The sequence below is a fragment of the Lynx canadensis genome, chromosome D2, assembly GCF_007474595.2.
Source record: "Lynx canadensis isolate LIC74 chromosome D2, mLynCan4.pri.v2, whole genome shotgun sequence".
Taxonomy (NCBI): Eukaryota; Metazoa; Chordata; class Mammalia; order Carnivora; family Felidae; genus Lynx; species Lynx canadensis.
In genome coordinates, this window is record NC_044313.2 from 75,595,344 (window position 1) to 75,623,103 (window position 27,760).

General features: G+C 41.2%; 1 protein-coding gene across 6 annotated transcripts in view; it reads left to right on the plus strand.

The window, feature by feature from the left end:
• Nucleotides 1-27,760, plus strand: part of RYR2 (ryanodine receptor 2) — a 767,906-nt gene that overhangs the window by 328,596 nt on the left and 411,550 nt on the right. For all 6 annotated transcript variants that reach the window (XM_030335594.1, XM_030335595.1, XM_030335590.1 and 3 more), the window contains exons 9-10: nt 946-1,045; nt 1,755-1,851. In XM_030335594.1, the coding sequence (XP_030191454.1) occupies nt 946-1,045; nt 1,755-1,851 (197 nt within the window). The remainder of the gene's footprint in view (nt 1-945; nt 1,046-1,754; nt 1,852-27,760) is intronic.

Here is a 27,760-nt window from a genome sequence, read left to right on the forward strand (position 1 = left end):
AGAGTATGTTTAGGATATTCAATGCCCCGTGGAGCACGGGAACGCCCCGTGACTGCTTCGTGATTGTTCTTCATTTAACGAAGAGGGCCAGATTTCTGGGGAAAATCTGGCACAATTAAAGACCTTAAAAGCTTAGGCTGTCATCAGCATTGGAAAAGTGTTGCAGAAACATTACAGGAATATTGGTGATGTTTACCCAAAATGACTCTAAGGAAAAAGTGGTTGTTCTATGTGTATCTGAAATTCTAGAATCAGCCAAGTAGTGATCAGTAAAATGAGCAAGGTTACCCATAATTTTGTTTTTCTTTACTAATTATTTGAAAACTCATATATTATGACTCTTCAATGGGAAATATGATATTATTTTAGTACATTTCTATTTTTAAGAAGGAAAATCTGGAATTTGTAGTATCTGAATTTTGGAGGAAATGGAGTGTGCTGGTTAGCTACCTATTAGGAAATATTGCCACTTACTGGCTGTCATACCAAATTGCAGATAAAAGTTCTCCAAGGACCCTGTGAAAGTCCCTTAGAATTTACCTATTTCACCATCCAAAAACTGTCACAGTGTGATATGTAGAAAAATTAATTATAATTTCAATGGTGAGTGACCGCTCTCTGTCAAGTTTTGTCCATCAGTGAACTGCAAAGCAAAATGGTCTGTTTTAATGCATGAATTGATTTTGGTAGTTTTGTGTGCGTGTTTCTGATTAGTGGCTTCTGTTAGTCAGTTTTACAACGAAGCTCAAAAATACCTAAAGTCCAATAGGAGCTCTAACTTTTTTTTTTCCTACTAGTCTCTTAATGCCTGAGTGACAGGATCGAAATAGATGTTCTCAGTGGACATTCCCAAATCGGCAGTGTTAAGTTCGATCTGCCAGAAGCACTTACGTAGTAAGACTTTCGAAAAGCCTGAAGAGATGCCCTCTTTTGCCTCTCCCACAGCATTTGTCTTATGGCAATGGCAGCTTACACGTGGATGCCGCTTTCCAGCAGACTCTCTGGAGCGTGGCCCCAATCAGCTCAGGAAGTGAAGCCGCCCAAGGTAAAAAAAAAAAAAAAAAAAAAAAAAAAAAAAAAAAATCCACTTCAATTAGAGGGCTGCTTGTCCTTGATCCATAGTTGACAGTCATCCCTGGAATTGTGATAATGAGCAGATTGTTAATCAGGGCATTTTGTGTCAAAGTATTCTGGAATGCAGATACGTGACATTTAAGAATCTTGTTTCGATTGCTATTTAAAAGTGAAGTTTGTGTTAAGATTGATTTTCTTTTTTTTGTGCTGCCACCTTTCGCTTATTTGTGTGTGCTGTATGTGCTTGCTCTCTAGATGTTGTTTTCTCCAGTGTTTTGGCCTCAGAGTATTGTTCAGTGAGGCTAATAGGGAGGCTTCTCACCTTCCAGGGTTGGGGGACTTAGAGCCAGACCACGGCAGTGTTTATGCGTCAGGTTAATCTCCGCATCTGTTCTGATCATCCTCGTTTACATAGGTTCAGATCTGAGCCTCTCCATGTTTGTATGCGGAACGGAGGCTTTTCTGGGATCGAGGTCATGTTTTCTAGCAGGAACATCACGGACAGTGGGACTTGGGAACCCTGCGCTCAGAGGCGGCAGGCAGATTTTGGCTAGATACTTAAGCCTCGCTGAACTTCTGTTTCTCTGTCTGTGCAAATAGAAGATTGGACCAGATGTTCTGCCTGGCTATCGGCATCTGACCACGACAGTTCAAATGTGCCTGAATTTCAATCCTTACAGGGTATCTAATTGGTGGTGACGTCCTCAGGTTGCTGCACGGACACATGGATGAATGCCTCACTGTCCCTTCGGGAGAACACGGTGAAGAGCAGCGGAGGTTGGTACCAAGCCTGGTGTATCTGAGTCTTGCCTTGATGCAATTTTTAATTTATTATTTTAAAAAGTTTTTTTTAACATTTATTTATTTTTGAGAGACAGAGTGAGACAGAACACAGGCAAGGGAGGGGCAAAGAGATGGGACATAGAATCCGAAGCAGGTTCTAGACTCTGAGCTGTCAGCACAGAGCCTGATGGGGGGCTTGAACTTACAAACCACGAGATCATGACCTGAGCTGAAGTTGGATGCTCAACCGACTGAGCCGCCCAGGCGCCCCCTTGTACAATTTTCAAATTAAGACCATTCGCTTAATAGAAAATGGGCCACTAACACTCCTCTGTCCACTGAAGCAATCCATGTGTTGGCCTCTATAGAAGTTTTTCTCTTATGTTTTATTTTTTATTACCTATTGATAGAATTGCTGAAAATTTTGATATAAATAAAACATGGTCAGAAGTATGCACTAAAATACACTGAGTGGGAGGAGTGAACACATTAAACTACTTAAAGCTTCATTACATGTTCCTTACTTTTGATTTCTTTCTGGCATGTTTAGTCTCAAATTCAGTTTTAAAGTCAGAGTTCTCAAATTGCACAAAAGTTTGGGACCTTTTCCTATTACCTCCCACTTACTGACATACACGATAAAATTGACCACTCTCCCTAATATTTTATGTGATTATAACACCTCTCTGATGGTAATATTTGTTGGTACTGGGCTGAGACTGAAGTCCTCTGGGGAGTCACTGGGGAAAGTGCATAAATAATCCAAAACCATAGAATATTTAGGATGATTTGAATGTCCTGCTTTGCTTTATGAATTAATGGATCCGTAGTGAGTTGAACACACATATATGAGAGTACTATGAGAGAAGACGTTGTGTGGATGGTTTATTATGTGTTTTTAAGTCTTTGAGTGGACATTTCTCATAATATGAACCTATATAGTGAGGCAACTATTATTTAATACATGTTCAGTTTTGTAACTTTGATATAGAGAACATTTAGAAAGTTAATACTTTTTTTTTTTTTTAGTTTGTTTATTGGGAAAGAGAGAGAGGGGTGGGGAGGGAGAGAGAGCAAGTTGGGGAGGGGCAGAGAGAAAGAGAATCCCAAGCAGGCTGCCCAAAGCTGGTGCAGAGCCCTACACAGGGCTCGATCCCACCATCCGCAAGATCATGACCTGAGCTGAAATCGAGAGTCAGATGCTCAACCAACTGAGGCACCCAGGCACCCTGAAAGTTAATACTCATTTAACTACCTGTTTAACCTTGGGAAAAGTCACTTTGAGGCCTCGGTTGTAGTTGTACCTCTCTTACCAGGAAGACCTGGCTTATGGTGAAGAGTGGCATGCACAGCCTGGAAAATTCCCTAAATGAAAAATGCCACTGGTAGTAGGTTGGGAAGATGTTGATGGTGTTGATAGGGTTTGTCTACAAGATGAGAGGGAATTCAAAAGGCACTTGGTTTGAAGAATTAATTCCAAACAAAAGAAAACACAGAAGACTCAAAGGGATGTATTGTGGAAATAGCTGTTCTTCCAGAGTGACCAGGAGCAGGATGGAATCGGAGGTACAGACCAGACAAGAGAGAGCAGTGTGGTCAGCTTTTGAAGGATCCTTGGTACCATTACCATGGGCTCGCTTTTACTCTGAGGTAGTTAGGAAGGAGCGTGGGGTGGGGGTGGAATGGTCAGGTCTCTTGTAAAGGAATAGTAGGTCTTAACGGGCAGGAGGAGGTTGGGTCACCAATGAGGAGAGTCCAAATCAGGGAAACCAGGAGAAGGCTGTTGTAGGCACTCGTGCAAGAGGAAGGGAGAAACTTTACCTGGAGGGTGGCCATCAGAATGGAGAGCTCTATCTGGAACAGAGACATTTTAGGTCACGTTGACTGGTTTAGAGGTAAACCAGTGTGGAGCGTGAGGGAGTGTACCTGATCCGGGGTGTCCTGCTGTTTCTGGCTTGAGTAAAGAGAGATGGTGCTAAAGATTATTAGGAGACATTCAGTTTTCATAGTAAGGCTTGAGTAAAGTTTGGATACTGGTAACTACAGAGGGTCCGTGGGACATTAAGCAGGAAGTTGGAATTTTTGAGTCATTTACTTAGAGCTTGACCTGGATGTAAAGTCCAAGTGCCCAGGGGATAGTTGAAGGAATGAGGGTCCTACATAGGGAGGGCAGAGCTGGAATTAGGGGGATGTGTTGATCATTTTGGGGCATTGCTTTAAAAAGGCCGCAAAGCCTTGGAATAGGCCTCTCCTCCAGAGAGGAGGCCAAGGGTGGTATCCCAGAGCACGCTGACATTTGGGATGTGGACAGGCAAAGAAGAGTCTGCATGGTAGCCAGGTAGAGAACCAGGGAGGTTAGTCATGGAAGCCAAGGGAAGATTGGGGGGCAGGTGTGTTAAATGCGGTGATATGTTTATATAAAGTTAGGAGCAAAAAGAGGTCCTGTCTTAGTCATTGGGGAATTTATTCTCTGATTTGTTAAAGGAAGCACTTAGAGCAAGTGATGCTTCTTAGAGCCCTTCTATTGTTTCTACAGACACGAGAGATTGGTAGTTAAGGCTCTGGAGCTACACACACCTGGGTTTGGGCCTCACCTCTGCCACTTCCTAATTGGGTGACTTGTGCAGGTGACTTAATTTCTTTAAGAATTGCTTTTCTCCACTGTGAAATGCAGCTTAAGTATGAGCTGGGAAGATTCAGTGGGACAATGCGTGGAAAATACTTGATGCGCAGTAAGAGATCAGCAGATTTAGTTGTCACTGTCATTATTATTTAGATGGGAGAGCAGGATTTAGTCAGATATGGGAGAATCTGAGGGACCCTGGGCATGTGGATGAAAGCTTACTAGAGCATAGACTTTGGAGGAAGCGAGGCTAAACTATATCGAGGAAAATCCTCTATTCTTTGAATTGAATGGAGTAGCTGTGGGGTGAGGAAGGACTCCTGATTCTTGCTAAGGTTGAGAAGCCAGAAATGGATGAGCATAGTTTTTGTTTGAATAGTTGAATATTTTCATCCTCCGAGGAGAATATTCAGTGGCAGAGAGACCCCAGAGTTCCTCAGCTAAGCTCACTGGCAATGACTACAGTTTTCCGGTTCTCCTGGACACTAGAGAACCTGTAGGTTAAATAGGTGTGTGTTTGTTTTTTATTTAAGTTTATTTATTTATTTGAGAGAGACTGAGACAGCACAATGGGGGAGGGGCAGAGAGAGGGAGACAGAATCCGAAGCAGGCTCCAGGCCCCGAGCCGTCAGCACAGAGCCCGACGCCGGGCTCAAACTCACAAACCGCGAGATCATGACCTGAGCCGAAGTCGGCCGCTCAACGGACTGAGCCACCCACGCACCCCTAAATAGGTGTTTTCTTGAACGGGGCGTTTATAGGGTGGGTTTTCTACTGATTGTGTGGGTAGCTGGTTATTACTGCAGGGAAAACTAGCGGGCATTTCAAAGATATTTTATTATTGTTCTGGATCTGCTGTCCCATTGCATACATGTTGACATCTGTCCTTTCTCATATCATTCTTGAGTTAATGTTGTTAATGTCTGTGCCAAATTACTCTCAATATGTATTCAGTTCAGCAAATCACTGCTCTTTCTAGGGAGTGATGTCAGTAAGAACACATCCGTTTGTGCCCTGTGCACAGTATGTTTATGCGGGTGAAATTAGATTTAAAGAGATGTCAGATCATGGCTTGAGGGAGAAGATGAGTCAGAAATAGGCAGCAGCAACCTAAGGGGTGTTGCTTAAGGAAGGATAGTTAGACTTGTCTTGATGAAATAGTGAGATTGGGCATTTAGTTGCATGTCACAAGAAAAATGATTTCTTAAATTTTACATTCGCGCTGCACTCAAGTCTTGTTACTATCATTGTGTCGAAATGTCTTTATCCCCCTTTGTTCTGACCCGGAGTCATTTCAGTCTCTTCAGTGACGCGGGGGGGTGGGGGGCAGAGGGCAACTCAGTCTGGAGGCAGTAGCTCTTTAATTGATTTGAATCTCTACTGGGGGAGAAACGCATCATGATAACCGAAGAATATATATTTTGATTCGTTTAAAAAAAAGAAGGGAAAATAATTTGATTTTTGGACAGCCACTTGAAACCTGGAGGAATTCTAGGGAAACATGTGAAAGAATTCTTTTACCTCACAGCTCTGTGCCATACTTGTGATCTGCTTACGCTCAGTTCTCGCGTCACGTTGTGAAAGTCAAAGAACTAAGGTCAAACCAGATTTGTCATAAGAAGTGGAAGTAAGGAGATGGCCAGAAGCGACATTTACTTTCGAGTAATTTAGGAACATGTCGGTCATCAGTGCCTTGTTCCCGAATGGATACGTCGTCCTGCCTGTGCCCCGTTCCGTTGACGATTGTTGAATAGACACAGCTGTAATTATAGCAATTGAACATGCAGTTTGGGGATGGGTTCTGTAATACCGGAGACCAATGGAGTTACCTTTAGTTTCCTCTTCACATTTAGGCTTGTATGTGGAAGTAGTTACCTAGGCATTCTCATGAGGGTATTAATAAAAACTCTTAGAACAAAGAGCAGACAGTGGCCCATACAGTTAAGTGGAACTGAATGGCGGAATGAGCTCCTACTCAAGCTAAACTAAATTCATAGTTTTCTTCATTCTTCTTGCTCATCTTATGTTTATGGATTGAATTCTGCCATTACTCATGAAATATAGCATCACGATAGTTTTATTTTAAATTTCTTTAAAAAAGATTGTTTTGTTTATTTTTTGAGAGAGAGAGAGAGAGTGTGTGTGTGTGTGTGTGAGTGAGGGAAGGGCAGGGAGAGAGGGAGACACAGAACCCGAAGCAGGCTCCAGGCTCCAAGCTGTCAGTACAGAGCCTGATGCAGGGCTTGAACTCACGAACCCTGAGATCATAACCTGAGCCCAAGTTGGGGGCTTAACCGACTGAGCCACTTAGGTGCCCCTTAAATTTCTTGAGATTTTTCCAGGAAGACCCTGTGGTTCTAAAGTCACAGGTATGCGAGTTGTCTAAATAACAGTAAAAATATAATCGATAGAGGTTGTGAGCATTTGGGTCAAAGGGGGATACTTTGAGTATCAGCTTTAAATTGTAATTTTTTTAGTTCTGACCCAAACTCTTTAGATAGTGAGAATGTATTAAGGAGAGACGGGGATTTGTCAGAGCAATATTGTGTTTTAAATATTTACTTAAAAATAAGCTTTCATTCTGGAAGCTTGAAATCTGATTACCGGTTTTCATTTTGAGCATGACATATTTTACATGGGGAGTATTTTCTGCCCCAGATTCTATCACTGGATTGCATCCTATTCAGTCCATTTTTATGTGAAGCATAATAAAATATCAGCAAAGGCATTTCCTTCATGTGCACATACACTTACTTATGCATGAAATACGCACTATCTGAATTAAGTATGCCATACTTTTAAGTTAGTGAATTTTAGAATTTTCTTTGAGTTTTATTTACTTTGAGAGAGAGAGAGAGAGAGCATGAGCACAGGAGAGGCAGAGAGAGGGAGAGAGAGAGTCCCGAGTAGGCTCCACGCTGTCATTGCAGAGCCCGACATGGGGCTCTGACTCCTAGACCATGAGATCATGACCTGAGCTGAAATCAGGAGTCAGACGCTGACTGAGCCACCCACGTGCTTAAATTAGTGAATTTTAAAGTGGAAAAATTGGGGGAATATTATTGGGAACTATTATTTGGGATCTCTGACTTGGAGACCGGTTATTAGAGGAATGTTTTTTGAAAAGCATCATTTGTATGTTAAAACCGGTTATGCTGTGTAGTTCATGGGTAGTTTTATTCATTCAGTAACAATTTGTGGAATGACTCTCACGTTCTGGGTGCTGGGGTTATAGCAGTGTATAAAAAGATGCGATGTCTCTTTTCTCAAGGAGGTTACATTCTAGTGGGGATATGAGGCAACGAAAACATAAATGCACTTATTTCTAAATGCACCCACATATGCATACACCCACAGATAATATACAAGGTGATGAGAAGGGCTTTGGAGAAAAATAAAGGAGACAAAGGAGTGGAGAGGGTTTGTGTTTGTGTGTGTGTTCGAGGGAGGGAGAGAGGGAAGAAGAGCGGGAGAGAAGGAGAGAGGGAGAGAGTGGGAGGGAGAGCTTGATCCGCAGAGAGAGGTGGTTCTGTTTCTGTTTTATCAGGCATTACTGTTGCGTATGCTTGCTCTGTCTTTCTACTTGCCAGTGGAGGACAATTAAGTTATTGTTTCTGACAGTATCTGGAAATAAATGCTGCATTTGCTTTCCAGCATGTGACTCAGCAGGCAAAAGCTGTGCCATATGTATGCATGACAATATTTTTTGCCTCCTTGCCCCTTTTATGATATTTTGGTGATTTAATGAGCTTTAGTTGTAAATAATTGATAAGAAGTGAGATGGGTTTGATACCATGAATTAAGTGTCTCGCAGTCTGGTTTGGAAAGAGATGCATGGTTTATGTCTGTGTACACAATCGGATGACTAATATCCTTGCCGGGTTTGTACGCCCTCGGTCACCACCTCGGAGGAAGCTTATAAAGCTGCCTTCTGTGCTCCGAAATGTTCAAAGAGATAAAGTTACCGATGAGGGCTTCTCAGGTACCTGTTCCCCTTCACGACCCGTATGTACCTTTGCAGCCTGGCTATGGGAGCTGGATGGCTTTGCTAAGCAGTTTTGATGAAAGAGTAAACACATGTCGGGAGAGCTATTTTCTCTTCTGTGCCTCTTCTCCCTTGAGAGAGGTTCACTCTTTTCCCCAAATTTAAACTCCCTGCAGACTGCAGACAGCACAGGGCCTTATTTCAGCCTGCCCTCATTTAGCAGCCTGACTCGGTCTATAACCCACATGCTCAAGGAATGACGGGGCTAGAATGCACTATTTGAAAAAATATAGGTCTTGAAGGCAAAAGATTAAAAATATTCACAGGAATTGAAACGATTGGATTTCAGGAAAAATGAAAAACAACAACAACAACAATAATTGAAGTGTTCTATACACTTAAAGTTAAGTGAATTAAAAAAGAGACAATAGAATTAAAAAAATCAACATTAAAAAAGAAATATCCTCAGAGGTGCCTGGGTGACTCAGGTGGGTTAAGCATCTGACTTTGGCTCAGGTCATGAGTTCGAGCCCTGCATCGGGCTCTGTGCTGACAGCTCAGAGCCTGGAGCCTGCTTCAGATTCTGTGTCTCCCTCTCTCTCTGCCCCTCCTCTGCTCATGCTGTCTCAAAAATAAATTAAACAAAACATTAAAAAAATACTCCAGTTAAAGAAATTGTGGTTTATATACACAATGGAGTACTACATGGCAATGAGAAAGAATGAAATATGGCCCTTTGTAGCAACGTGGATGGAACTGGAGAGTGTGATGCTAAGTGAAATAAGCCATACAGAGAGAGACAGATACCATATGTTTTCACTCTTATGTGGATCCTGAGAAACTTAACAGAAACCCATGGGGGAGGGGAAGGAAAAAAAAAAAAGAGGTTAGAGTGGGAGACAGCCAAAGCATAAGAGACTCTTAAAAACTGAGAACAAACTGAGGGTTGATGGGGAGGTGGGAGGGCGGGGAGGGTGGGTGATGGGTATTGAGGAGGGCACCTTTTGGGATGAGCACTGGGTGTTGTATGGAAAGCAATTTGACAATAAATTTCATATATTGAAAAAATAAAAAAAAATAAAAAAATACTCCAGTTATTTTCTCGATGAAATTCAAGACGATTTTTCACTTGGCCCTGTTTTGTTTCTTCACTTAATCTGAATGTTAGCAGTATCTTTCAAGAAAAAAAAGAAAGAAAGAAGGAAAGAAAGGAAAGCTTCTTCTCCTTTTTCACTTCCAGATGACTTTGTGGTTGTATTTTGGGTGGAGTGAAAGGTAAGAGCAGCGACATATTTTTGCTGTTTTCCTGCTCTAGTCCTATTTACATGCTTCTCTACAGTATCTATACTGTTTTTAGAGACACAATGTTACTCTCAACACCGAGTAGACTTGTACTTCCTGAGGTCACTGTTGCTGTATAAACACTTTTGACAGTTTGCTTTAGCACCTGTGGCCCGGGCAAACGCCCTCATAGGCATGGAGGAGACTGCAGCCAACGCCCAAATTCTACTGTGAAAAATGCGTAAACTCCAACACGTAGGATTTTATTCTGAAATCACCTTTTAATCCTGGGCCTGCTTTTCAGTCCCTTCCACTCGATGCCTTGAATGCTTATTGAGGGACTTGTATGTTGTTGGCATTTGAATGAGAGCCAGCGTGTGTCTTTAAGGAATTCACTGTCTGGTGAGATCTCAATACTACATTCAGGAAGAAGTGAGTGTTAATCTGGGAAAGGCCAACACAGTCCTTTCAAAAATTGCATCGTAGAAAGCATCTCTTACCATTCTGCCCTTGGAGGAAGGTTAGCAGTCTTCCTCAAGGAAGGAAGGAATCTCTCTCCATCTCTGATTTTGAAGCAATAAGCTTGTTAGCCTGTACGAGCTAGTCAAACATTCTTCTCTTTCCACTAATTGGTTTGAATCTGCTATTCGGTATCAACTGTCAGTAGAAGCTCTGTGTGAGTAATTTTTTGGTGAACCTGATTATTTTGCAGAGGATTCATAGAAGAAGCCTCAGTCTCCAGGGTCTGGTAATACATTAACACGGTGAACTTAATTTGGTTGAGGCCATGCTGGTGGTGGGACTGTCTTTAACTGCCCCATACAAATAATGACGCTCGTCACATACTGCCATTTATTATCTTTATTGGCGATCAGTGTCTCCTATTGTTCGTCTCTTCTATTTACTTTTCAGCCAGGGTAGCATCCTGCATTCTTGTACACCTTTTAGATAGTGCCATGTATGTGGGCATCTGCACACAAATGCTTATTCTTTTGCATTTGTGAAAGAAAGAAATGGAGAAAAAACAAGTCGTGTGCTTTGGGTTGTTTAAGGAGAGCAGTGGGGTGCCTGCATTGACTCCCACTCTGGCTAACTCAGCAGGGTCAGAGGTCCCCCACTTGTGTTATTTTGGTGACTCTTGAAAGACTGGTACCTGCTTTGCTTTGGGGAGGGGAAGAAAAGGTGTCTTAACTAAACCAGCTTGCCAACCTGAATGAGCAGAATACTGTTTCGGGGCCTGGGAGTCCCACATCCTTGGCTCAGTCTTCTCTACCGGAAGCACCTTGACTTCAAATCAGTCCACGGAAGGAGTCCCCGTTCTTGTAGCGGGCATCTGAGCCTTGAAAACCATGATTTTCAAAACATAATTGGGTGGTTGTGGGTATCTTTGACAATCTGATGCACATTACAGATTCTTCCTAGAAAATTCACACACTTGCCAATGTGGAAAGATTTTGTCTGTGGGGTGATTTCTGTGATGTTAATTTTTTTTGAAGTATGTTCCCTTATTCCTCCCCACATAAGCAATCAGTGGTGCCTGTGTTTTTTTTTTCCCCCAAAGGGGAGGTTTGTGACTTCCCAGAAAGCTTAAGCTTTGTACAAGGCACTTCTGTTTCTGACTTGTATTCCCTAAAGACTAAGTTCAAGGAAGTTGTTGTGCTTTAGTGTCTTAGAAGGGAGAGAGATTGTTTCTGATAGAAAAGAAAATGAGAAGGGACTTTTCAACTTAAAAGACATTTGGATGAAGCAAATGGATGCCCAAGGGGGAAAAATAATAATAATAATAATAATGATAATAATAATAAATAGCCTTGACCCAAACCTCACACTTGACACAAAAAAAGAACTCCAAGTGGATCAAAGACAGAAATGTAAGACATAAAACCATAAAACTTTCAGAAAAAATAGAAAAAAAATCTTGAGGATCATGGACTTTTAAAACTTGACATTGAAACCACAACTTCATGAAAAGAAAACATTGATAAACTGGACCTCATTGAAATGAGAAACTTTGTGTTCGTTCTATAAATGCCCATGTGGAGAAGATGAAAAGACACATTCTAGAGGGGCAGAAAATATTGGCAAGTCATAATTCCAATGAAGGACTAACATCTAAAAATACATAAAGAACTCTCAAAGCTTGGCGGTAAAAAACAAAAAAACAATGTAATTAAAAAATGGGCAAAATACAAGAACGGCTATTTCACGAAGAGGGCATATAGATTGCAAGTAAGCTCATGAGAAAATGTATAGCATCATTAGTCATTGTGGTAAATGACTAATAATCATTAGGCATCATCAATATACAGATTGACCAAAACCAACAAAAATATTGATAGCCACGTGCTGGTGAGGATGCAGAGAAACTGAACCACTCATAAATGGCTTGCAGAGTGGTACCCCTACTCTGGAAAACATTTTGACACTTGCTTTAAAAACTAAGCATACACTACCACATGACCTAACAGTTTCACCCCTGGGAGTTTATCCCAAAGAAATGAAAACTGTATTCACACACACACACACGTGTGTGTGTGTGTGTGTGTATACACATATATATGTGTATATGTATGTATGTACACATATATATATATTTACATACAGTATTGTGTATACATGTAATATACAGAAATATTTACTGTAAAGTAGCTTTTTTGTAACAGCCCAAAACTGGAATCACCCCAAATGTCCTTCAGCTCATGAATTATTGAACCATCAGTGGTATAACCATAGCATAGAATATTAGCAATTAAGAGCAGCAACTTGGATGAATCTTCAGGCAATTATGCTGAGTGAAAAATATCAATCCAAGCATCTTACATACTCTAAGATTCCATTTTTCTAACATTTTTGAAATGTTAAAGCTTAGAAATGGAAGGGAGTGGTTGTCCAGAGTTAGGGAAGCGAGAGCAGGGAGAGAGAAGGAAGAGCATGTAGTTATAAAAGGGAATATGAGGAATCTTTGTGGCACAGGACCTTCCCACTGATGAGGATCAGGAACTAACACAAATGACAACGTGGTGTAGAATGTAATAAAAGCAGAACTGGATAAATATAAGATTGGGGATTGTATCAAAGCCAATATATATATATATATATATATATATATATATATATATATATATATATATATTTAAAAATGTTTTACTGTTTATTTTTGAGAAAGAAACAGACAGAGCGTGAGCTGTGGAGGGGGAGAAGAAGGAGACACAGAATCCGAAGCAGGCTCCAGGCCCCAAGCTGTCAGCACAGAGCCTGATGTGGGGCTCAAACTCACGAATGTTGAGATCATGAGATCATGAGCTGAAGTCAGACGCTTAACCAATGGAGCCACCCCGGCACCCCTCAAAGCCAATATTCTTGATGAGAGACTTCTATATTTTTAAAAACATTATTGTTAGGAGAAACTAGACAAGTTCAAGAACAAAATGTTCAGAAATACTTTTCTCTATTCTTTCAATGGCATGTGAATCTACAGTTATCTTCCAGGAAAGTTTTTTTCACCCATCCCCTCATCCATATCCCCTCTGGCAAGCACCAATTTGTTCTCTGTATTTAAGAGTCAGTCTTCTGTTTGTGTGTGTGTGTGTGTTTGTCTGTCTCTTTTCTTTGTTCATTTGTTTTGTTTCTTAAAGTGTGTGTGTTTGTCTCTCTTTTCTTTGTTCATTTGTTTTGTTTCTTAAAGTCTATACGAGTGAAATCATATGGTATTTGTTTTTCTCTGACTGACTTATTTCTCTTAGCATAAAACACTCTATCCATCACATTGTTAGAAATGACAAGATTTCTTTTTTAAGGTTAAGATTCCATTGTGTATATGTATCGCATCTTTATTCATTCATCTGTGGATGAACAATCACAGATGCTTCGGTATCTTGGCTATCATAAATAATCCTGCAATAAACAGAGAGGTACATATATCATTTCAAATTATATTTTGGATTTTTTTTTATTATTTTTTTTTTTTAATTTTTTTTTCAACGTTTATTTATTTTGGGGACAGAGAGAGACAGAGCACGAATGGGGGAGGGGCAGAGAGAAAGGGAGACACAGAACCGGAAACAGGCTCCAGGCTCTGAGCCATCAGCCCAGAGCCCGACGCGGGGCTCGAACTCCCGGACCGCGAGATTGTGACCTGGCTGAAGTCGGACGCTTAACCGACTGCGCCACCCAGGCGCCCCTGGATTTTTTTTAAATACCAAGTAGTGGAATTACTGGACCATATGATAATTTTATTTTTAACTTCTTGAGGCACCTTCATACTGTTTTCTACAGTTACTGAACCAGTTTGCACTTCTCCCAACATTGCACAAGGGTTCCTTTTACCCTGTATCCTCACCAACTCTTGTCATTTCTTGTCTTTTTTGGTTCCAGCCATTCTGACAGGTGTATGGTGATATGTGATTGTGGTCTTGATTTGCATTCCCATGCTGATGAGTGATGTTGAGCATCTTTTCATGTGCCTGTTTCCATTTGTATATTGTCTTCGGAAAAATATGTGTTTACTTCCTCTGCCTATTTTTTAATTGGATTGTTTGTGTTTTTTTGGTGTTGAGTTGTACAAGTTCTTTAAATATTTTAGATAGTAAACCCTTATCAGATATATCATTTGCAAATATCTTTTCCCATTTAGTAGGTTGCCTTTGTCATTTTGTTGATGATTCCTTTCACCGTGTAAAAGGTTTTTATTTTGATATAGTCCCAATAGTTTAATTTTACTTTGGCTTCCATTGCCTTAGGAGACATATCTAGAAAAATGTTTCTTTGGTTGATGTCAAAGAAATTACTGCCTATGTTTTCTTCTAGGATTTTGATGGTTTCAGGTCTTAGCTTTATGGCTTTTTAAAAATTTTTTTCAAGTTTATTTATTTATTTTGAGAGAGACAGAGACAGCATGAGTAGGGGAGGGGCAGAGAGAGAGGGAAAGAGAGACAGAATCTTAAGCAGGCTCCACACCATCAGTGCACAGCCCGATGTGGGGCTCAAACTCATGAAACCGTGAGATCATGATCTAAACTGAAACTGAGGGTCAGATGCTTAACTGACTGAGCCACCCAGGTGCCCCTTACATTTATGTCTTTATTCCATTTTGAGTTTGCTTTTGTGTATGGTATAAGAAAGTGGTCTAGTTTCATTCTTCTGCATGTTGTTGTCCCATTTTCCCAGCAGCATTTGTTAAAGAGACTGTATTTTTCCCATTGGATATTCTTTTCTGCTTTGTCACAGATTAATTGACCATATAATTGCAGGATCATTCCTGGGTTTTTTATTGTTTTGTTGATCGATGTGTTTGTTTTTGTGCCAGTACCATACTGTTTTGATTACTACAGCGTTGTGATGTAACTTGAAATCTGGGATTGTGATACCTCCAGCTTTGTTCTTTTTCCAGATTGCTTTGGCTGTTCAGGGTCGTTTGTGGTTCCATACAAATTTTAGGATGGTTTGTTCTTGTTCTGTGTTGGTGTTTTGATAGCGATTGCATTGAGTCTGCAGATTGCTTTGGGTAGTGTGGACATTTTAACAATATTTGTTCTCCTAGTCCATGAGCATGGAATATCTTTCCATTTGTCTATGTCATCATAAATTGCTGTCATCATTGTTTTATTGTTTTCAGAGTATAATTCTTTCACTCTTTTGGTATTTTATTATTTTTGGTATGATTTAAACATTTTTTTAATGTTTACTTTTGAGAGAGAGGGAGACAGAGCACAAGTTGGGAGGCGGTGCAGAGAGAGAGAGGGAGACACAGAATCTGACACAGGCTCCAGGCTCTGAGCTGTCAGCACAGAGCCCGACGCGGGGCTCCAACTCATGAACCGTGAGATCGTGACCTGAGCCAAAGTTGGAGGCTTAATCGACTGAGCCACCCAGGTGCCCCTATTTTTGGTATAATTTAAATGGGATTGTTAATTTCTCTTTTTTTGTTTCTTTATTATTAGTGTATAGAAATGCAACATGGGGCGCCTCCGTGGTTCACAGTCACTTAAGCAGCTGACTCTTGATTTCAGTTCAGGTCATGATTTTAGTCATGGGATGGAGCCCTGCTTCGGGCTTCTCAGTGAGCATGGAGCCTGCTTGGGACTCTCTCTGCCTCTCCCCTTCTCCCCCTCTCCTCTGCTTACATATGTGCTCTCTCTCTAAAATTAAAAAAAAAATGGAAAAAATGCAAAATATTTCTGTATGTCAATTTTGTATCCTGTGACTTTGTTGAATTCATTTATCAGTTCTAGTGGCTTTTTTTTTTTAATGGAATCTTCAGTTTGCTGCATCATGTCTTTTGAAAATAGTTCTACCTCTTTCTTACCAATTTGGATGCCTTTTATTTCTTTTTCTTGACTGATTGCTGCAGCTAAGACTTTCAGTACTGTATCGAATAAAAATGATGAAAATGTGCATCCTTGTCTTGTTCTTCATCTAGGAGAAAAAGATCTTAGTTTTTCCCCATCAAGTATGATGTCAGCTGTGGGTTTTTTATATATGGTCTTTATTACGTTGAGGTGTGTTTCCTCCGTATCTACTTCGTTGAGTTTTTATCGTGGATGTTGTACTTTGTTAGATACTTTTTCTGCATCTGTTGTGGTGACCATATGGCTTTTATCCTTTCACTTCTTAATGTGATGGATCATATTGATTGATTTGTAAATATTGAACCACCCTTGGCATTTTTGGATTAAATCCCACTTGTTCATGGTGAATGAATTTTTAAATGTGTTGTTGAATTTGACTTGCTACTATTTTGTTGATGATTTTTGCATCTATGTTCATCAGAGATACTGTTATCCTTTAGTTTTCTTCCTTTGTTTTTCCTTGTAGTGTCTTTGTCTGGATTTGGTAGGAGGGTAATGCTGACCTTTTAAAAGGAATTTGGAAGCTTTCCTTCCTCTGCTATTTTTTTGGAATAGTTTGAGAAGAACAGATATCAACTCTCCTTTGAATGCTTGGTAGAAGTTACCTGTGAAGCAATCTGGTCCTAGACTTTTGTTGGTTTGGAGGGTTTTTTTTTATTTTTTGTTTTTTTTTTAATTTTTTTTTAAGTTTATTTATTTTGAGAGAGAGAGAGGAAGTGAGCAGGGAAGAAGCAGACAGAGAGGGAGAAAGAGAATCTCAAGGAGACTCTGTGCTGACAGCACAGAGCGTGATGTGGGGCTTGCACTCACAAACTGTGAGATCATGACCTGAGCTGAAACCAAGACATGGACGCTTAACTGATTGAACCACCCAGGTGCCCCAGTTCGGAGTTTTTTTAATTACTGATTTCAATTTTGTTGCTGATAATTGTGGTCTGTTCAAAATTTCTATTTGTTCCTAATTCAGTTTTGGAGGGTTGTATGTTTCTAGGAATTTATCCACTTTTTCTAGGTTGTCCAGCTTGTTGTCTTATAGTTTTTTAATAATGTTTTCTTATAATCGTTTGTATTTCTGCGGTGTTAGTTCAAAACAAATTTTGAAGACATTTGCAGAGACTGGGGAGGGAGTATTTTTACTGGGTTCCACTTTCAGGATGACCAGCCGTCTACTGCCTGAGAGCTTTCTACTTCCCATTTCATCTTAGCTCATAAGGAGATGGCAAGAAGTCAGAGGGGAATGGCTCTGGGTTTTTTTTTTCACTTTGGCAAAATGTCATGCCTCTCCAGTGAATAGAAATCAGTAGCCCTCAGGCTGGAAGGGAGCATGTGTGTACAGGAGATCTAACAAGTGAACCGGTCTTACCCCATGTCTGAAATTGCTGCACCACTCTAGCAAGAATAATGAGCTCTTGCGTTCCCCATTGGCCTGATGGACTCAAAGTTGAAAATAATTGTATTTTAAAGATAATTTTTATTTATTTATTTATTTATTTATTTATTTTTAATTTTTTTTCAACTTTTTTTATTTATTTTTGGGACAGAGAGAGACAGAGCATGAACGGGGGAGGGGCAGAGAGAGAGGGAGACACAGAATCAGAAGCAGGCTCCAGGCTCCGAGCCATCAGCCCAGAGCCTGACGCGGGGCTCGAACGCACAGACCGCGAGATCGTGACCTGGCTGAAGTCGGACACTTAACCGACTGCGCCACCCAGGCGCCCCTAAAGATAATTTTTAAAAGTGAAATTGGTAATAATAGTAGATAGGTTATTTCAAACCAAGGTCCTCCTGAGAAAAACTAAAAAAGGTAAACCACCCCCTAAAATCTGTTTGAAGATAACTCAGAGCAAAAAAAAAAAAAAAAAAAAGCAGTCAAAATGTGAGGGCCAGTGTCCCAAAATACAAGGAGACCAGAGAACTGAGTTTATAGCATTTGGAGCAACCTCGTCTCTCCAGGGGGTTTCAGTGGCTGAGGAGCTGGGCTGTGGGAAGAATCAGAGTAGAGGAGGATGAAAGCCCCAAGACCCTCCCCCCACCCCCGTCCCCCCCACCGAGGAGAGGCACTTTCAGAGGTATAGGTATAGCTTCCAGAGCTGTGCCCTTGAAGGTGAACCAGAAATAGACCAGCCCTCACAAGTATTCAAGACTCAGCCTCAAATAATATTACTTGCTATTTGGATTAAGATGATGTGAGATTGCTGGTAACCCTAGATCATTTTACCTGTCAGAAGCAAAAAAAAGTACATCTTTTGGGAGAAAGTAACACATAGAACTCAAATGACCTCTATAATTTTACATAACGTCTGATAGTGAAAATTAAACTAGCTCTTTTGTCTCCACCCCAGCTGGTAGACTACAGTGAATTTCTGGTACTACTCACAGTTAGCAGGTCATACAAGTTAAGAGCTTAGTTCTCTACAAAACTACCCTTATCTCAGACTCTAGACACAAATTGGGGGTGGTATCTTCACATCACCTGTGCTTCTAACCAACTGGCTACAAATTTGAGGGTTCCCCTCAGCCAACTCCTTTAGATTCAGGAAATCAAGAAAATGCTATAATTATTATTGCACGATTTTTTTTTTTTTTTTTTTTACAATACCCGGGATTCGTTGTCTCATCCCCTCTGAAGAATGAAGAAGTGGACACAGAATAAAATGAGCAGCAGGCAAATGTTTATTCGCGTATGAGATCAGAAAGTAAGAACAGTAGGAAAGCTCTCTTTATGTGGAGTGGGGGGGGGGGGCATTCAAAAGTGAATGCTCATGAGTGCAGGCAAAGGCCTTTGTTTAATAAGGTTCTGGTTAGTCCCTTCCATTCCCCCTTGTTCCTTCTGAGGTTCTACCCTTATTGGCTAGGTACCTCTAAATGCCTAGTCATTCCCTTTTGATTGGCTCATTTCCATTGTATGAGGGTGGTCTATGGCCATACCGTTCCTTGTGGGTCATATGTTTTATGAGGGACTGCTTATTTTTAATTAGGTCTCTTGTCACATTCTTGAGGGAAACCTGAGAGGGGTGGGTGGTGTCTATTGCATTTTTAGGAGGACCCTTACACCCGAGGGGGTTTGCTGTGGTCACGCTCCCAGCATTGTTCTAAAATATGTGTTTTTCCCCCAGGGATGTCAGGTCCTAACCTTTCCCTCTCTGCCTATTTTATCCTGTCTTTCCCTATCATATTATGATGCCAGTCCTATTGTAAGGCATACACATCATACCAGCCAGCTAAAGGGATGCGTAAGGTGAGGTCTGGGAGGGCCTGATTGCACAGCTGCTCTGCCCTTTCTCTGTGGGTCAACATATCTAAAATTGATGTGTCCACTGTCCAGGAATCTCCCCTAGGCTTTGGTTCCAAAGTGTTTTTATCAGGGTTTTATTATGTAGCAATGATTGATTAAATATTTGATGGCATGATTGAGTTCAGTCTCCAGCACCTGTCACTCCCCACAGGGGTCAGGCTGGATTCATCCTCCAACTCCTCGTCCTCTCATTGGTCTTTCCAGCATGGCCAACCCCCACAGTGAAGCTATCGAGGGGCTGCTATGAGTGCACTTGGTAGCCTAAATTGAGTTGTAATCCGAGGGGCTCATGAATAACAAAGCCACTTTTGTCACTTGGGAAATTCCAGGGGTTTAGGGTCTCTCTCCTAGGAACAGGGACTTAGGTCAGCCAAATTCTTTGTTATATACAACACAGGTGTATAAGATGGGAGTTGACCAAGGTGCAAGAGCAAACACACACTGTAGAAAAAGGCGCATAGTTCATGGATACATAGATAATAGAATGATCACAAATAGAATTTAAACTATTTACAGGGCACCTGGGTGGCTCCGTTGGTTAAGTGTCCGACTTTGGCTAAGGTCATGATCTCACAGTTCATGAATTCAAGCCTTGTGTCAGGCTCTGTGCTGACAGCTCAGACCCTGGAGCCTGCTTCAGATTCTGTCTTCCTCTCTCTCTGCCCCTCTTCCGATTACACTCTGCCTCTCTCTTTCAAAAATAAAATAAACATTAAATATTTTAAAAAATGAAATAAAATATTTATGATCATTATGACCTAAGAATTAAAAGAGAAGATGAAGAAATTTGGTAGAGAACTGAAAACTATAAAAAGTGATCCTTTAGGCATTCTAAAAATGAAAATTAAAATAACTGATATTAGGGGCGCCTGGGTGGCTCAGTCGGTTAAGCGTCCGACTTCAGCTCAGGTCACGATCTCGCGGTCCGTGAGTTCGAGCCCCGCGTCGGGCTCTGGGCTGATGGCTCAGAGCCTGGAGCCTGCTTCCGGTTCTGTGTTTCCCTCTCTCTCTGCCCCTCCCCCGTTCATGCTGTGTCTCTCTCTGTCTGAAAAATAAATAAATAAACGTTAAAAAAAAAATTAAAAAAAATAAAAAAATAAAATAACTGATATTAGACACTCATAGATGGATTTAACATCAGCTTAGAAGTAGCTGAAAAGAGAATTAGTGAATTGGAAATCAGGTCAGAAGAATTCAGACTGAAACACTGATGGCTAAAAGACTAGGAAATATATAAGAGAATAAGAAATAGATAGGAAATAAAGAATGTTCTTTCATACATGTAATTGGAGTCCCAAAATAAAAGGGCATAAAAGGGAAGGGCAACAGGAGAAGGTGAGAGGGAGACAGAAGAAGAATAAGAGAGCTTACAAATACACAAATACACAGCACACAGGCAATATTTAATACAACTTGCCTAAGGATTCTCCACAACTGATTAGGTACGTTAAGCCACGATTTTTTTTAATATATATTTTAAAAGTTTATTTTATTTTGAGAGAGAGAGAGAGGCAGAGAGAGGGGGGAGAGGAAGACTCTCAAAGAGGCTCTGTACTGTCAGTGCAGAGGCTGATGTTGGGCTCAAACTCTAGAACCATGAGATCATGACTTGAGCTGAAACCAAGAGTTAGCCGCTCAACTGCCTAAGCCACCCAGCCTCCCCTCAGCCACAGGTTTAAGAAGGACTGTGAACCCTAAGTAAGACAGATAAAAAGTAAAAATACTTAGGACGACAAAAGTAGAACTGCTGGAAAGTAAACACAAATTGAAAAACTTTTTAAAAATGTAGAAAAAAGGTATAGTACCTTTGAAGTGACAACAGTAAGATTTACAGCTCACTTCATATAAGAAACATTCAGAGACGTTGGATAGAAACGTAAAAGTGCTGAAAGAAAATGACTACCAGCCTGACAACCATTTTGTCTAGTAAAATGGTGATTTTTTTAAAAAAAGACTGAGCAAAGGGAATTCGTTATCAGTAGACCCACAGTAAAGGACATATTATTAAATGGTGTTCTTCAAGTAGAAGAAAATTATCTCAGAAATAATTTTGGAGATACAGAAAGGGAGAAAAAAAAGAGCAGAAGGAAGGCAAATATGAGAAAAACTTATAAAGACCATCAGTTAAGCAAAATGTTGATGATGCCAGCTATATATAAATCTTGGATTTAAAAACTGTAGTGAACAAAATTCATTGTAATAGTAGCACACAAGTCAGGAGAATAGAACTAAATGGCAATTCTCGTGTTGTCTGGGAAGTAGTAAAATTAGTAATTAAATAATTGTTTTTAAATTTTTTTTCACATTTTATTTATTTTTGAGAGAAATAGAGACAGAGCGCAAATGGGGGAGGGGCAGAGAGAGAAGGAGACACAGAATCCAAAGCAGGCTCCAGGCTCTAAGCTGTCAGCACAGAACCTGATGCCGGGCTTGAACCCATGAACTGTGACATCATGACCTGAGCCGAAGTCAGTTGCTTAACCGACTGAGCCACCCAGGCGCCCCATAATTAAATAATTTTTAATAAGCAAGAACACATATTGTAATCTTTATAGTAATCACAGAAAACATAGTAAAAGAATGTAAAATATTAAAGGGAAGCTAGAATGACAATAATGAAAAAATGTTTAACTCAAAAGAAAGGAGGAAAGTTTTGAAGGAGAGGACAAATAGAAGATTGAATTCTGAGGTGGCCCCTAAGATTCCTGCCCTCCTGCTGTACACACTCTGTGATATCCCCTCCTTTTTTGTGTGTGTGGTGGGACTATGAATATAGTGGGCTTTACTCCCATGCTGAGGTTACATTGTATAAAAACCTGGAAAATGTGTTGCAAATGTATTTTCTCAATGGGCTGACCTTGACTTAATCAAAGGGTGGATTTTCCTCGGTGGGCCTGACCTAATCAGGTGAGTCTTTAATGGAAGGGACTGAGCCCTGTTGAAGTCAGCGATTAAAAGTGTGAAAAAAAAAAAAAATTCTCCTGTCAGCCTTGAACAAGTAAGCTGAGATATCGTGAGAGGGTTGATGGAGGGGGCCATGTGCCCAGGATCTAAGGGCAGCCTTTAGTTGTCGAAAGAGGTCCCCACTTGAGACCTGGCAAGAAAATGGACCTTGGTCATACAGCTGCGAGTAACGACTTCTACCAACCAACCACCAGGGAGCTTACCCTGAGGGGCGCCTGGCTGGCTCAGTTGGAGGAGCATGCAACTCTTAATCTCGGGGTTGTGAGTTTGAGCCCCACATTGGACATAGAGATTACTAAAAAAAATAAAATAAAATCTTAGAGAGAGAGAGAGAGAGAGAGAGAGAGAGAGAGAGAGAGAGAATACCCTGAACTGCAGGCAAGAATACAGCTCCAGCCGACATTTTCGTTTCAGCCTGTGAGGCCCTGAGCTGGAAACCCAGCTATGCTTCCCCCAGACTTCCAGCCTGCAGACCACGGGATTGATAAATGCATATTGTTTTCAACTAGTAAGTCCGTGGTCAGTTGTTACACAATAATAGAAAACAAAGAATTCCTGAATGATATCATTTTAGGAATGAGGATCACGAAAGAAAAGAAAGACAAGCAGATATTGAAAATAATTATTCTTTTTGTAATTCAGATATAAGACAGCTGCATTGCTCATACTTCACTGATCAAACTCAAGTGTTTGGGGATGAGTCATGTGCTCTGAAACCCTGAATTTATCTGTAATTACCTTGTGAAGAAGAAGAAGAATCACTCACAATGTAGATGTTAGTTCCACACTTAGTAATGTGACTCAGGATTGGGGCACCCTGGTGGCTCAGTCTGTTAAGCATCTGACTTCAGCTCAGGTCATGATCTTGCAGTTTGTGAGTTCGAGCCCCGCATGGGGCTCTGTGCTGACAGCTCAGAGCCTGGAGCCTGCTTCCGATTCTGTGTCTCCCTCTCTCTCTGTCCCTCCCTCCCTCACGTACTGTCTTTCAAAAACGAGCAAGCGGTAACAAAAGTTAAATGAAAAAGAAATGTGATTCGAGATAGTTTGGTTTTTCTCTCAATTCCTTATTTTGTTGTTTAATTTTGTGTGTCAACTTGACTGGGCCACAGAGTGCACAGATTATTTGGTCACACATTATTCTGGGTGTTTCTGTGAGGGTTTTTGGGGATGAGTTTAATATCTTTTTTTAAATTTTTTTTAACGTTTATTTATTTTTGAGACAGAGAGAGACAGAGCATGAACGGGGGAGGGTCAGAGAGAGGGAGACACAGAATCGGAAACAGGCTCCAGGCTCTGAGCCGTCAGCACAGAGCCCGACGCGGGGCTCGAACTCACGGACCGCGAGATCGTGACCTGGCTGAAGTCGGATGTTTAACCAACTGAGCCACCCAGGCGCCCCTCAAAAATTAACTTTTCATATCGAGGCATGTTAATATTTAATATTTAGAGATTTTTTTTTTAATTTTTTTTTTTCAACGTTTATTTATTTTTGGGACAGAGAGAGACAGAGCATGACAGGGGGAGGGGCAGAGAGAGAGGGAGACACAGAATCGGAAACAGGCTCCAGGCTCTGAGCCATCAGCCCAGAGCCCGACGTGGGGCTCGAACTCACGGACCGCGAGATCGTGACCTGGCTGAAGTCGGACGCTTAACCGACTGCGCCACCCAGGCGCCCCAATATTTAGAGATTTAAAATCGCCTTCAGATATAGGTTCTTCGCTTATTCCCGTTGTATTTATTTATATATTTTTTTAATGTTTGTTTATTTTTGAGAGACAGAGCATGAGCAGGGGAGGGGCAGAGAGAGAGGGAGACACAGAATCGGAAGCAGGCTCCAGGCTCTGAGCCGTCAGCCCGGAGCCCGACTCGGGGCTCGAACTCACGGACCGCGAGATCGTGACCTGAGCAGAGGTCGGCTGCTTAACCGACTGAGCCACCCGGGCGCCCCAAGTTTAATATAGACTGAGTGAAGCAGAAAACTGAAATATCAGGTCTTCTGGGCCTTGAACCTGGCACTCTTTGGAGTGGAACTATACAGTTGGCTCTCCTCATTCTCAGCCCTTTGGCCGTGGACTAGAATTCATACGCCAGAGCTCTCCGGGGTCTCCAGCTACCAACTGTAGATCTCGGGGCTTGGCAGCTCGAGAATATATAATTCTTTCTATATAATTCTTTCTATATAATTCTATGTAAATTCTTTCTATATAATTAGATATTTATAATATTCTATTTTTCATACTAATGGTTACTATATCACATTTATTTATTATGCATGTGTTATATATAAGCATAATGTATATAAAAATAAGCGCTATGTATATATTAGGAGTTATCTGTATCCTATTGGTTCTCTTTCTCTGAAGAACCCTAATACAGTGATGAAAATCTCCAGACCTCAGATTTCATCTAGCCGGCTCTCTCGGAGGTTAAAATTGCCAATAATGTGGGCAGGATCTTTTAGATCAGGCTTTGTAAACTATGGTGTGTGGGTCAAATCCAGCCCAGTGCTGGAGTGCCCAGGTGACTCAGTTGGTTGAGAGTCCGACTCTTGATTTCAGCTCAGGTCATGATCTCATGGTTCGTGAGTTTGAGCCCCACATTGGGCTCTGCACTGACAGTGCAGAGCCTACTTGGGAGTCTCTCTCTCTTTTCCTCCCCTGCTCTTTCTCTCAAAATAAATAAAACTGGAAAGAGAAAATCCAGCCCCTTGCCTGTTCTTCTAAATGAAATTTCATTGCAACATAGACATGCACATTTTTTGACATATTACCCATACTGCTTTCAGAGTTAAGTAATATGAAAGAAACATTGAGACCCATTTACCCCCAAGTATTTACAGTCTAGCCCTTTACAGAAAAGTTTGCCAGACCCTGTTCTAGAATTCCTTTTGATGGTGGAAGTGAACGTGTCAGATGGGCTGTCAGCTCCAGCAGTCCTGGAAATCGAGAGCCGAAGTTAGGATGCCAGGGTGGGTGCCTTCAGAAGTAGATCTTTGCGGGGCGCCTGGGGGGCTCAGTCAGCTAAGCGTCCAACTCTCGGCTCAGGTCACGATCTCAAAGTTCATGGGTTTGAGCCCCACATTGGACTCTGTGCCCATAGCATGGAGCCTGCTTGGGGTTCTCTCTCTCCCTCTCTCTCTCTCTGCCTCTCCTCTACTCTCTCTGTTTCTCAAAATAAAAAAAAAAAAAAAGTAGGTTTTTGCAAGAGGGAGAAGGTAGCTAGGGCAAAAAAAAGTATCTCTTTGATCTGTGTAATGTATATTTGATTTTCAGAGCTTGACTTTTCTATAGGATCCTACAGCAGATGCCAAAAAAAGTCCTACGGAGTTGTTTGTGAATTTCTTTGCTTCGTATCTTGTTCTGAGCAGTTTCATAACTTAGGACTTATTATACCTTTGCATATAAACAAGTATATGGTCCTACGGCAGTTCAGTTCAACAAGCAATATTGAGTCTTTAACACCATATTTAGAAACAGTAAACACAGCGCCCTATTCCTCGTCTTCCTGCAAACCCCCAGAGCTACAATTTGCCGTGCAAAGGCTCCTCCATGATGTCTAGGTGGGTTCTGTCTTTCATTCCTTTCTCACCAACCCAATGACCATTAGCTTCATTTTGCATGTGAAGAAATGAGGCACGGAGAAGTTCAGTGACTTTGCATCCTCACACAAGTTCACACAAAGAAGAGACGTCTTCAGAAAGTTAGTTACAGTCCAGCCTGAGAGCGATTTGTCAACTTCTCGGGGCCTTGTCATAGACGTGAGCTAGTGACTGTGATGTCACTGAGTGAAGACGCTCCGGGACAGCGCTCACCGGGAGAAAAAGTAGTTTCCTTGTAGGGTGAAGCCTTCTCTTTACCGCGTAGAATCTTTTACTGATCGTGTTTTACGATTCTATGCTAAAGTCCACTGATTGGAATTGTGTATCTTATAAAATCCTTATAAATAAATGCCAATATATGCCAAACTGTTACACAGTGCAGAGCTTGGAGGGGCTGTGCTTTTATTACTGTGCTAATGCTCGTTTTTTTCTGGGCCTTGGATGGACCCATCCTGGCTGTCAAAGTGCGTGCGTTCTACTGAGAAAGAAATGGTCCAACAGTTGAGATTAGACTTACATTGTATTTTATCGCTGAAAACACAAAAATAGCTGACTACTTTTATTTCAGTGACACTATGATACTACTGATGAAAAGTGGAATTGATGACATAATAGGGAAAGTTTGTACTTATTACAAGAATAACCTTACAGGGCCTCTCCAGGCAGTTTTATGTGATCAACCTGAAATATGAGCTCCTTAATGAAGCGTGTTATACTGGGAGATAATGTGTTATGTAGGCATAGCTTGCAGTCTGCAGCCTGGAATTTTTCAAAGTGTTGTCAAATAAGGCACACACTGTCAGTTATTAGGTGCACATTTTCTTTTAATGTCTATTTATTTTTGAAAGAGAGAGAGAGAGGGAGAGAGAGAGAGACAGAGCATGAGCAGGGGAAGGGCAGAGAGAGAGAGGGAGACACAGAATCCAAAGCAGGCTCCAGGCTCTGAACTGTCCGCACAGAGCCTGATGCGCGGCTCGAACCCACAAACTGTGAGATCATGACCTGAGCTGAAGTCAGACACTTAACTAATTGACTGAGCCACCCAGACGCCCCTGTTAGGTGCACTAAAAATTCATAGTCAGTGAAATTACAGTGACTTTGAAGTTTTTTTTAAGACTTTTTAAAATGTTTTATTTATTTTTGAGAGAGAGAGAGAGAGAGAGAGAGAGAGAATACGAGCAGGGGAGGGGCAGAGAGAGAGGGAGACAGAATCCACAAAGTGAGCTCCAGGCTCTGAGCTATCAGCACAGAGCCTGACGCAGGCCTTGAACCTGTGAACCACAAGATCATGACCTGAGCCGAAGTTGGACGCTTAACCGACTGAGCCACCCAGGCACCCTGAGTGACTTGGAGTTTTACTGAATCATGAGGTGGAAGATTCTTTGAAAAAAAAAAAAAAAATTCTGTTACGAGGGATACCAATGGCCAGTTATCTTAACACATGTTTTTCTTATCAGCTGTAACATTGTTTTGGTTCATTGCAAAGACAGTCTTTCAGTGAGCAGAGAGTTGCACAAGCATTTTGTTGTTTCATATCCGCATGACCTTCCCTTGCATTTTCGTGTCATTGACGCTGTTTGCATTGAAATCTCATGTGATGCTGACTGAGCCCATAGGTGCTGTTGCTATAGGTCTGTTCGCTTTCTTAGAGAATCTTTCTCTTTTCTTAGTCTTCCTGTTGACAGAAACACTTGCTATGAAGATGATCATTTAGTTGTATGAGTTTAAATATGGTCTCTAATACCATTTGGTAAACTTGTGGATCTTTAAACTTGATACTTGAGACATATTGCAGGGAAAAGGGATGATC